This window comes from Giraffa tippelskirchi, chromosome 8 (assembly GCF_054371585.1).
Source record: "Giraffa tippelskirchi isolate mGirTip1 chromosome 8, T2T-mGirTip1v1.2.pri, whole genome shotgun sequence".
In the NCBI taxonomy this organism is placed as follows: Eukaryota; Metazoa; Chordata; class Mammalia; order Artiodactyla; family Giraffidae; genus Giraffa; species Giraffa tippelskirchi.
Genome location: NC_137282.1, coordinates 143,336,867 through 143,349,095, shown reverse-complemented (window position 1 = coordinate 143,349,095; position 12,229 = coordinate 143,336,867). Strand labels below are relative to the sequence as shown.

The 12,229-nt window shown below is 46.3% G+C and overlaps 1 protein-coding gene and 1 long non-coding RNA gene across 2 annotated transcripts; one reads left to right on the top strand and one right to left on the bottom strand.

The window, feature by feature from the left end:
- Positions 1-295: 295 nt before the first annotated feature.
- TRIM31 (tripartite motif containing 31) lies at positions 296-11,856 on the bottom strand. Its single transcript, XM_081522952.1, has 9 exons — positions 11,440-11,856; positions 10,700-10,795; positions 9,682-9,912; positions 9,592-9,600; positions 7,940-8,069; positions 4,884-4,958; positions 3,703-3,768; positions 2,922-3,095; positions 296-1,611 (listed from the first exon to the last, which is right to left on the bottom strand). Exons 1-9 carry the CDS (start codon positions 11,854-11,856, stop codon positions 1,085-1,087), a joined length of 1,725 nt encoding a protein of 574 aa, XP_081379078.1. The 3' UTR covers positions 296-1,084.
- LOC145518421 (uncharacterized) lies at positions 1,445-9,386 on the top strand. The gene is made up of 3 exons (XR_014062877.1): positions 1,445-1,601; positions 6,729-6,935; positions 7,609-9,386. It is a non-coding gene; the product is annotated as an uncharacterized LOC145518421 (long non-coding RNA).
- Positions 11,857-12,229: the final 373 nt, after the last annotated feature.

The window sequence follows — 12,229 nt, the reverse complement described above, 5'->3', positions numbered from 1 at the left end:
CCCATGGACAGAGAAGTCATAGAGTCGCAAAAGAGTCAGATATGACTTAGGGACTAAACAACATAATACATAATAAATTCAGAATAACAACAAAAATATTATTACCAAGATGATAACTGAAAATTTTAAGTTTTATTTTCAATTCTTTTTGTCATTAGGCTATATTCCTCTAAGGAGATACAGCTAAATTACTGTGTTTTAAAGTGACCTAAAATAACTCCTAAGAAGTTACCAGCTACAGAGAATTTAAGCTACCAACTACATACACAGTTAGGTTCCTCTTGTTTTAATTTAATTTTGTTTTATAATGATGTAAAACATTTACATAATTCCAAAGCCTAATTTCCATGTCTTCCACTTGGTTTCCCCTCCTCCCAAAGGTAAGTGTTTTTGTTAGGTTTTGTTTTATCTTTCCACTTAAAAAATAAATATAAGCAAAAAAAAAATGTATATTTACATTTCCCCTTTTCTTAGGTAAAGTGTAGCATGCTGTGTGCACTATTTTCCATCTTGGTTTTTTTTCACTTAATGTATCCTGGAGGTCATCCTAAAATAATAGACAGATAGTCCTCACTTGCAAAAGGTCTAGACCTGACTGAGTCGTCTGGGGAGACAACAACCAGCGATCCAGCGTCATGTTTTTCAGGTCCCTCAAAAGGATGAGGTCCAGATGAGCCAAGCTGCACACACTCTCAAGGGCATCGAGGATAAAAGCCACAGCCTCAAATCAGTGTGCGGTTCCCTGAAATCTGCATCTCAACCAACATTCTCATTGCAGAATCTTCAACTATCACCTATTGATTTATAATGCGACAATAAATAGCCTTGTGTATTTGAAGCTTCCTTTTCGCCCTAGGTATACTGGGGAGAAAGGGGGACTGAAAGAAACAAGGAAAATGAAAAGGGCTGGGTGGAGGTGGGGAGAGGAATGTCGGAGATATCAGGCCTCAATCAAGAAGCCAGAAGAGTGTAACCTTCCTAAAGGGCTCCTGGAAGTCTAGCTTCAACCCTACCTACCAGCCGCACACATCCCAAAACGAGGGGATAATGGAGAGGAGACGCAGAGGAAAGCAAAGGAACAACTCTAGGGACTCAGGGTGATCTGGGTGCCGGGAAACAGGAGCCGAAAAAAGGGGAAGATCTGCCCTGGAAACGAGGCGTGGAAGGTGTAGAGATGGTTGCTCGTGGTGGCGTCGTAGAACACGACCTCCCCGCACTCGTGATTCACGCGGACGCCCACTTTCCTGGGACAGACCGAGAGATCCTCGCGGGTGCCGGCAGCGGTGAGAGCCTGGCACTCGGAGCCCGCGATCCGCAGGACCCAAAAGCCACTCAAGGGCTCTATCTGAAGCATGCCCTTCCTCGGCACTAGCTCCGAGGCCACGCCCACCAAGCAGCCCCCGCCCCCGGGCCCTTGGAGCTCCGCCTCCCAGGTCTGGCTGCCGGAGCAGAGGCCTGGCAAACCCATGACACAGCGGAACGGATAGAAGCGCTCGGGGTCGGTGGGCTCAGCGCAGACGCTCTGAAGAACCGGCTTCAGCGTCACTGTCTTCAGATCCTGAGAAATGATGAGATCTGGGTGAGCCGAGGCCGCATCCAGGGTCAGTGGGTCTGCGGGAAGATGAGGAGAAAGAGGGGCAGCCCCAGGTCAAGCCATCCGGCCCCCTTTAGGATGGCTTTCTCTACATAGTCACGGTCACCTTTGCCCCCAGAGACGTCCTAGCCCCCCGCCCCCTCCTTGACGTTAATCCCTAAATTTCACCATATGCAGCTCTGAGGGTGGTCTCCATTGGTGGTGGGGAGGTGTCATTTCAACACTCAGAACTGAGACTATCTCCTCTTCCTTCCCCGCTTCCTGTGGTCCTCATATCTAGAACAAGATTTGAGGCTTGTATAAGAGATGTCGAGCTTCAGAATGTCTGAGCTCGAGTAATTTTCTGAAGTAGAAACAGGGTTCAGTGGAGGGGTGGAGTGCGGACGGAAGAACTGTCAGCTCCCTTCTCACCACCTATGCAGCCTTTGGGTGGGGGTGGGAGGCGGGAGGTGGGCAGCGCGCAGTATCTTAGTTACCCCACCAGGGGTGGAACCCGCGGCCCCCGAAGTGGAAGTATGGAGTCTTAACCACTGGGGAAGTCTGCCCCGTGCACACTTTTAATTGGATTTGGATATTAAGTTATAGTTTGTCAAAGCTAGAAGGCCCCATCCTCTCTCTACAACAGCTTGAGAAGCTGTGGTTCCAGTCCTTGCCAAAGACTTAGGAACGGGGCCTCATTCTGTCTCTCGATTTATTACCTTAACTCACATCCTCTTACTCCTGTGTGTGTGTGTTAGTCACTCAGTTGTGTCTGACTCTTTGCAGCCCCGCAGACTGTAGCCCGACAGACTCCTCTGTCCATGGGATTCTCCAGGCAAGAATACTGGAGTGGCTTGCCATTCCCTTCTCCAGAGGATCTTCCCGACCCAGGGATGGAACCCTGCTCTCCTGCGTTGCAGGCAGATTCTTTACCGTTTGAGCTACAGGGAAGTCCTCCTTTTACTCTAATATGACTTAATGTTTCCTTGCTGGATGGGGTGTTTAGGAGAGACGGAGGATGTGGGAATGTGGGGAAGAGGAAAAAGAGTGGTCAGAATCATGAGGATGAGTTAGCTGGATTGGGGCCCAGGTAGTTCTTACTGGTCTCCAGATTCCACCTTGGCTAAACTGATGCCTTGGTAGTTGAAAAGAAAAGTGGCCGGGAGCAGTCAACTATAGTGACTTCCTTTACCCACCAGGGGGCACCACAGCCAAAGCAGTAAACAGAAGCCAAGTGCTGGGTCCTCTTCCTCCTTTTGCTTGAGAACACCTGCTCCCTTCTCCAAGTCCTCACCTCCATCCCCATCTCCACTCCCTCAGGGACCTTTCAGTGTTCTCAGCCACTCACCTATCACCATCTTGAGCTCTTCCATATTCATAGCTCCAGGGCTCCCCAGGTTCTCAGAGCTGACCAGGTTTGATGAATAAGAAACAAAAGAGGCCCTGTTTCGGCTCCGGAAGAGTGGGCTGAGTGAAATTGAGAGTTTGGGATTTGGCAGCACCGGTTTACTTGTTGTGTCAACTTTGAGGGAGAAGGAGAGGAGAGAAGAGAGGTCAGTGGGGGCAAGGCAGCAATGTCAGAAAGTGCTACCGAGCTCTAGACACAGCAGGAGGAATCAGGGGTAGACTCAGGAAAGTGAAACTGCCCACATGGTTCCAGTAGCTAGGGATCAACAGAAATTCTTGGGCTTGCCTTACTGAATGATAGATAAGGGAACAGTTTATTAAAACCCCTCTACTTGTAAGCTGTCTTCACTGGTTAAGCTTACTTTAGTTATTTTTTTTCCCTCTAATTGTAATTTTTCCTTTTAATTGCATATGTGTGTGCGTGTGCTAGTCACTCAGTCGTATCAGACTCTTTGCGGCCCCATGGACTATAGCCCGCCAGGCTCCTCTGTCCATGGAATTCTCCATACAAGAATACTGGAGTGGGTAGCTATTCCCTTCTTCAGGGGATCTTCTCTACCCAGGGATAGAACCCAGATCGCCCACATTGCAGGCGGATTCTTTACCATTAATTGCATACCCTCCAGGAGCTTGGGTGGGGACAGCATTTGACCCCCTGTAGACTTGGAGGTTCCTTGACTCCACCATTAGAAGCCACCAGCATTCAGGGGCAGGACTCTTACCTGGAGGGGTTGACTCAGGCTCCGAGGTTTTGTTCATTTTAGGATAGTTTTTCTCTGACAGGTACCCTAGGAATTGGTGAGAGAAAACCAATGTTGGTCTCGATAACTGGAAGCTGCAAACTAAATACCAAACAGCCTGCCACCATCAATAAGAACAAGAACTGGTGATTGTCAGTAAGGGCTGCCCCCCAGGTCACGAGGAAGTATAGGAGCCTTTCAGGTTGTCCCAGTGCCTGCAAAGGACAGCATACTCTACTGGCCTAGAATGTTTCCTGAGGCCTGCGATGTGATTCAGCAGACCACAAGGCAGAGAGCACAGTGGAGACTTACCATGTACAAACACTGATAGCTCCTCTGGTGGAGGAACATTGGTGGAACAGAACCTTAAGTTCTGCTCTTGGCTTTGGAAGGCATTGTGTAGTTTCTGGCTTTGGCAAAATGATTTCTAATGCTGTCTTTTCCACTTTATATTCATGTGACTTGGGTAATTTACTTCACCTCTCTGAAGTTGCAAGGGCCTTACTTATTATAAATTGCCAATAATAACATCTGTCTAGGAGGATGGTAGTGGGATTTTGAACTTTTAGATGTGGACTGCTTAGCACATAGTGGCTCTTGAAGAAATGGTACTTCTAGTGTTACGGTCTCAGATGGCAGGGCCATCTCTGATGGCTTGGGCATAGGCTGTGGTTACAGGGGGTTTCCCTCCCCTGGACTGTCGTGACCTGACTTAGCAGCTACTACTACAGAGACTGAGCTGCTTTTGTCTTCTTGTCTTACCTTTTTCTCCCTTACTCTGAGGAATAGAGGAATAAATTTGCAACTTTCTGTTACTTTTTTAGGGGGAGGGGAGCATGCCATGCAGCATGTGGGATCTTAATTCCCCAACCAGGGATCAAACCCATGCCCCCTGAATTAGAAGCATGGAGTCTTACCCATTGGACCACCAGAGAAGTCCCAGAATTTTCTGTTACTTTTAAATATTTCTAAATTTTGGGATTAGTCTCTGTTTTGTGAGTTACCTGAGTTTAAAATAATAAAACATATCCATACGCCCCTGCTTCTCCCTTGATGAGGAATGGGGATTCACCTATATTTGGCCTCCGTGTAATCAGGGAGACAGAATTCTTTCCCTTTGCTTTTTTCACTTTCCCCAAATGGCAGGAGCAGTCATCACTTACAGCTCTTTCTGTCTTCTTCAGTCATGCCTTTGAGGAATTTGCTTTTATCTTTCTTGCTGTCAGCCTGGAGATTGTCTGTGGAGAGAGAACAGTATGAGATGGAGTAAATTCAGCGAGTTTGAACAAGGAACCCATGATCACACAGCAGGCACCAATTTCAAATGCCTTGAACTTGACTCTCATATTCTTAGTGGATCAAGGTGTAAAACTCTGAGCAATGCCCCTTCTGTTACCCTGGAGTAGCTCTCTAGCCCAGCACTGTCAAGTAGAAATACACTCAAGTCACAAATAACATTTAAAATTTTCTAGTAGTCACAAGGGAAGGGCTTTCCTTGTAGCTGAGTCGGTAAAGAATCTGCCTGCAGTACAGGAGACCTGGGTTGAATCCCTGGGTTGGGAAGATGCCCTGGAGAAGGAAATGGCAACCCACTCCAGTATCCTTGCCTGGAAAATCTCATGGACACAGGAGCCTGGTGGGCTGCAGTCCACAGGGTCGCAAAGAGTCGGGCATGATTGAGTGACTAACATTTACTTACTTACTTAGTAGTCACATTACAAAAAGTAAAGTAAAAAGAAACTGATAAAATTAATTTTTAATTATATTTTCTATTTAAACCATTATTTAAAAAATATTGCCTTTCAACCTATGAAAAGTTATTACTATATTTTACATTCTATTTTCACACTAAGTCTTGTGAAATCTGACATGTTTCCTTCACTAGCAGCACACCTGACTTTGGACAAGCCACATTTCAAATGGCCAAGTGCGTGTGTGTGGCTAATAGCTAACATATTGGGCAGCACAAATCTAGTCCCTTCCTAGTGAGGAGAACTGAGGAGAAAGGGCTGAGGGACAAAAGGTGCTGTTTGGCCTCACGCTTTGGCTTCAGAAGGTCTGCTGTGGTGCCAGCCACTCAGGCACAGGGGGTGGTAAAGGATGGTCCCACCTACTTAAAGCCTGGGTGGCAATCCCTCTCCTCCCAATAAGAGAAGACTCAAGACAAGAAAGCCAAGGGAGCTCCAGACCAAAGCGCTCAGTTCCCTTCTGTCCTGGTTCTCCCCAAGGAGGGAGTTCTGTGCTCCCATCTCCCAGACATGGAGGGCTGTCAATGTCTGTGTACCTCAAGGAAATAGGGGTAGAGGACAAAAGACTTAGTGTGGTTGGAGAATGAGCCCATAACTCAGAGATGATGGCCTGTGTCCTGCCAGCACTTGCTGTAGGGGTGCTGGACTAAGGGAAGAGCTATAGAGTGGGACCCCTAGATAAGGGACTTCCTCTGGGCCTCTGAACCCTTCTAGTGTCCTGTAGCTCCAGAACTGAAGAGAGCCAGCCCTGGGTATAGGTGGAGGGAGACACAGGGTATCTCCTCTGAGGGCCACCAGCCCAGCCGTAGGGAATGCTCAGCGACCCTCTTATGAGGGGTCCGCACACCTGGAGCCAGAGCAAACACTGGCCAGGAGTGCTATGCTTCCAGAGCCTTCAGAGTCCAGCCACCAACACCCTCCACCTCTGGTTTCCCAGACCCAGTCATTCCCCAACAGGAAGCAACCATCCTCAGACTAGGCAGCTATGGAGATTAGACCAGTGTTGTGAGCAGGCCCCCAGTACCCCCTCCATCCAGTGGACTTTAAGAGGGCCAGGTGGGAGTTAGGGGACTGTGTGTGGGGATCGGGGGGAGAAAATACAGCAGACCACGTTCATCTGTGCCAAAAGGTAGAGAGTGTATTTGTAGCCCCCTTCTCCATGCCCAATCCCAGCCTTTGCCAAAGTGAAAAGGTAATAATTCCCTTTAATTAAATTCTAAACTGGAGCCAAACTATTTAATTTTATTTTTTATATCCTAGTTCCTCTTCGTGAGATTGAACCTAGGCCATGGCAGTGAAAGGCCAGCATCCTAACCACTAGGCAACCAGGGAACTTCAGAATCAAATTGGAATGACTATGAAAACCTGAAATGACTATGAAATTGTTGGATTACATGAGATCGGAGAAGGCAATGGCACCCCACTCCAGTACTCTTGCCTGGAAAATCCCATGGACGGAGGAGCCTGGTAGGCTACAGCCCATGGGGTCGCTAAGAGTTGGACACAACTGAGCGACTTCACTTTCACTTTTCCCTTTCAGGCACTGGAGAAGGAAATGGCAACCCACTCCAGTATTCTTGCCTGGAGAATCCCAGGGATGGCGGAGCCTGGTGGGCTGCTGTCTATGGGGTCGCACAGAGTCGGACACGACTGAAGTGACTTAGCAGCAGCAGTAGCAGCACACCCAGTGGGATGGGAGAACTGGACAAAGCAAAGCAGTTACTAGGGAAAAGAAAAGTTCAAAACAACAAAATTAAGAACAAAACACTGTGTCTGGGTAGTGGAGATTCTTAGCTGAATGAGTGGTATTCTTGGGGGCATTGTCTTGGTCCTCTTTTTCCAGAGGCATATGGGAGGAGTGTAGGTGTGGGGGACTCTTGTGATGTTTCTTGGGAGAAAACTCCACCCAGCTGTCTCCACTCCTGGTTTAGACAAGCACAACCCTTGCCATGATGGGAGTCCTTACAAATACCCACCGTCTTCCTAGTTGTAAACCCAGACATGTTTTTGAAAGATATCTGACCAAATATCTAAAGCCCAAGTTATCCACTTCTGTCTGACTTCTGTTTCCTTGCAAGGCTGCAAGAAGGATTTCCCTAAAATGTCATTGACTTTGAACCTACTTTCTTGTCTTCTATAGTCAGAGACAGATGGAACTCCAGTTCTGGCCCATCAGACAACTGGTCTACCACCTTCCTGTCAGTCACTGTGCCAGGCATGGGAACTTCTTGTGGCTTTCACAAAAAGAGTCAGGGAGGCGGACAGGTGAAACATGATGAAGGCAGAGTGCAAGAAATGCCTGAAAAGAAAGATACAGACGCCTGGAAAGTGCCCAGCAGAGAACCTGGCATTGAAAATGTCCTATATAATTACTATTGGCATGGATGAGCTACAGTTCCATTTCCTCAGGATAATGGAGGAAGAATCCCCCAGAGGGAGGTGAATTGAGTTGGTGACAGCCTCTTCCTTACCTTTGAATCTCTTCAGGCTCTCTGTGAAGGCATCATGCCGTGATTTGACTTCACAGAGTTTTTTCTCCAGGTCAGTTGAAACAGGGATTGGGTTGAGAAAGCGAAATCCTTCACTCCTAGGAAGATACGGCTGAACTGGATGATGAGATCAAGGGATGGGATTCAAGGGAGGAAGAGCTGTGACAAAGAGGTGGGGATGAGGTGATGGAGCCTTGGGGGTGGGAAAGGAAATCAGAGGATAGTGAGCTGAGAGTCAGGAGACCAGGGCTAGGGATACACGGCCAGGGTGAGGTGGGGCATAGTGTGATATGGAAATGCAGATGGGAGATAAGCCAGAAAGAAGCAGAGAGGAAGGGGGCAGAGAGATAGGGTAGGGGACCCAGGAGCCATCTAGTTGAGCAAGGGGTCATGCAGGAAGTGCAAGGAAATAGGAGAATCTGTGACGAAGAAATAGGAACGTAAATAAAACAGCTCTTCTCTTTAGTTACCAACTTAGCTTAAGCTGCAGCCTAAGTACCTGACTGCAGTTAGACAGAGTAGACAGGAACTTGGGAGGGAAGAATGTTGAGTATTTGAATGTATGTTGAGCATTGTAAGATGAATGAATCAGTGGGCAAAATGCACTTGGGGTGGCCCATCATACCTGCACAAGGCAATTTTGATGTCCTAGAAGAGAAAGAGAAACAGCACAGTCTTAGCACTTGGCTGATTCATGGGAGCCAAGGAGGAAGTACCGACCATGCAGAGCATGGGGTAGAACAGGATGAATGAGAACGTCTCTCTTCCCATATGAACATCTCCATAAAGGGTTCCTCCAGGAAGTGTCCAATATGCCAGTAGGCAGGAAAATCATCAGACCTCGAGAGAAACTAACTGAGTTGCTTGAAAATAAGTTTTGTCTCTGAGACTAAACCAGAGAAGGGAGAAGAGAGACAGGAAAAGGGCTGGAATGGCTTTGTGTGGTCTTTCTTAAAAAAAAAAAAGAAATGGATTTCTGAACTAGTTGGAGTGGGAGATGGATTCAGGAGGGAGCTCAGCTTATCTTGTACATCACCTAGACCTGCACTGTCCAGTATGGCAGCTACCCATCACACGTGGCTATTGAACACTTTGAAACATGGCTAGTATGACAAGGAACCAAATTTTTTAATTTTGTTAGAGTCACCAATCCAAATTTAAATTAAAAAAAAAACCTGAAATAGTGTAAAATACTTTTTCCATTGACCACAACTATATTGATTTGGTCAGAGTACATTTAATTCAACCATTCAAAATATGATGTCTGAACTGAGATCTGCCAAACATATACCAGATTTTAAAGACTCAATTTTTTTTAAAGGGAGAGGTTCATAAAATATTTCATTAATACTTTAAAAATATTGGTTAATGATTGAAATTATAATACTTTGGATGTATTGGGTAAAATAAAATATTTCACTTAATTTTACCTGTGTCTTTCTATCTTTTTAATGTGGCTACAAGAAAAAAAGTTTAAGTCATATTTGTGGCTTGCAAAATAATTCTAAATTACACATATAGCTCACATTGTACTTCTAAATTATATACATAGTGTGAAATATATTTGTAAATTATGGCTCACACAGTATTTCTATTGGACAGCACTGAGCTGGGGGAAGTAGGAAAGAGGCAACTCTGGTATCCTGCCACATGGTCAGTGCTCTGATCTGTAACTGGGGAGGAGTCGCTATGTTTTTGCAACTTGGTCCCCAAGGGATTCTCACCCGGAGCAGCTGGCTTGGCGGCAGAGACTGCCTGGACTTCAGGGAATCCTTAAGCTTCCTGAGATAGTTCAGCTGTGTCTCGGTGGAAACAACATAGAATTTCTCCCCCTTGGAGATCTCCTGACCCAGCCAGTTGATCCGGGACAAGAGGAAGCTCTTCTCCTCCTTTAGCACCTGACGCAGCTGTCTGAAGGCTGTGATGACCTTCTGCTTCTCTAATTCTACCTGGGCCTGGGGGCAAGAAAGTGGACATTCAGAAGATGAGAGGATGGCCTCAAAGTTCCTTCTATCCCATTTTATTCAATGTTATCATTTTATTAAGTTTATTCTGAGCAACATGCAGTGGCAGACATGGAGGAAAGGAAATGGGAGGAGAACAAACTTTTGAAAGCCCTTATTATGTGCCTTGTTTCCATTTTAGGTTATTTATTTATATTTTTTGCCTTCAAGGACAGGTAGCTAATACTTAATACCTAAGTATTAAGTACTCATATTTCCAGAAGTCTGTTCAGTTTATAATCTGCTTTCACATAGATTGTTTTTCCTTTGTACACACACCCACACACAAAACAGGTACAGATATTTGAGTGGGTTCATAGTGTCTTCATTTCCTAACTTGAGAAGTCAGTTTCTAGGTAAGTAAGGGACTGTGAGGGGCAGAGATGGGTCTTAAAACTGGTATTTCTGATTCTAAGACCAGCACCAGTTTTCCTTACACTACCTGTCCCCAGGTGGAGGAGACCAAAGTGGCCAACCTACTCCAACAACCCGAGGCTGGACGTGGAAGGTGCTAGCACTGGCAAACCAAGTGCTGTAGAGGAGGAGAAGGCTGGAGCACACCCTGATGCCACAATTCTTTCTGTTCCTCCTACACTCCACCCCATTCTGTATCTGTTCCTTTGTCAATGAGGTCTTTTTGAGTGGTCGGTGTAATAAGGAATTCTAGGAGTTTTGCAGAGATACTATTTCTGCTTTCGAGCTCATGGTCAGAGAGACCCACATCTGAGTTTTTTCTTACCATGGAGACATTGATCCTGTGTTCACCTTGTGACTTCTTCTGAATTATCTCCCTCTCCTTTTGCTGCAAGACCTCGATTTGTGATTGGATCTGCCCCTGTGGGGAGAAAGTTGTCTTGGCAAGTTGTGCCTGGAGACCTGCTGACCTCGTGATGCCCTCCTGATCTCTTGGGATGGTGGGCAAGTCCTTGTGTCATTATTAATAGATCTCCCTTTCCTGTTCAAGCTGGGGGCTGGGGTGGGACGGGGAGGAAGAACTCTGGAGCCTAAGTGACCTACAAGAAAGGAATGTGGTAATAAATTATAACTAATAAATTATGACTAATATTTGGATGTGCTTTGGGGTTATCAAAGGACTTCCACAAACCTCTCATTTGTCATACCTACGACTCTTAAGAAGTACAATTTGTTTGCCTCATTTAAAGAGGAGGCACCTGGAGCTCAGAGAGGTAACGTGACTCCTTGAAGGATCTATAGAAAGTTCAGGAGTCTGAACCTGAACCTACACCTCTGACTCAAAATTCCGTGTTCTTTCCATTCTCCATTATACCTTGGTCGCAACAAGCATCAGTTCTCCAGTCTTAGACTTTTGAACCTACTGGGCCTAACTGCAAATTTTTTACTCAGGTGCAAAGATAGGGGCAATGGGTACAAACCCAGAGGGAGGAGATGACAGTTTCCAGGTCCTCACTGAACTCCTGGTTTGATGGGGGGACAGGGAAGGGACCCCCAAATGCCTACCTGATAACTTTGGGCAGCTTCTTCCATCGGAGTTGTGTTGTGGGTTTTGTGGTCCTTGGATTTACAACACACCATGCAGAGGAACTTGCCATCGACCTCACAAAAGTAATGACATTTCTCTCCATGCCTTAGACATCTCAGCTCATCCGTTTCTGGCTGCATCTCCGAAGGATCCATAGCTTGGATTTTCTCCACCAGATTCACCAAGAGCCAGTTGGGCTTGATCGTGTCCCTCGTCACCATTTTGTTGCAGAGGGGGCATTTAAGGACGCCGTCTGCTGCTTCCCCACTCTGAGTGATGCAGCTGAGGCAGAAGTTGTGCCCGCAGTCAATGGTGGCAGGGTACTGCAGAATATCCATGCATATGGGGCAAATCACTTCTTCCTGAAGCTTACTGGTAAACTGTTGATGGGCCATGATGGGGCCAAGGGCTTCTTCAAGTCTGTAGGAAGTCTAGAAGTCAGCTGTGGGCACTGGTTCTAGGAAAAGAGAAAATAACAGAGGCGATGGAGGTCAGAGTCTATTAATTAGAGAATCAGAGAGAGAGGAAAAGGAGAGAGGAAAAAAACAATAGTAGAAAAGAGTCAAAATTAGAAGGTAGGAAATATTATAAAGATGGAAACAGATGGGCAATGCTACCTCACTGCCTCTTGAGAATGAATGGATGCAGTAAATGAATATACACTGCTTATAAAATGGCGTAAGTATTTCTGAACCTTGGACTAATTAAGGGTGTTTATGAGGCAGTTAACTGAGATTAGAAGGACCAGGGCACCAAAGTCCATTCTCA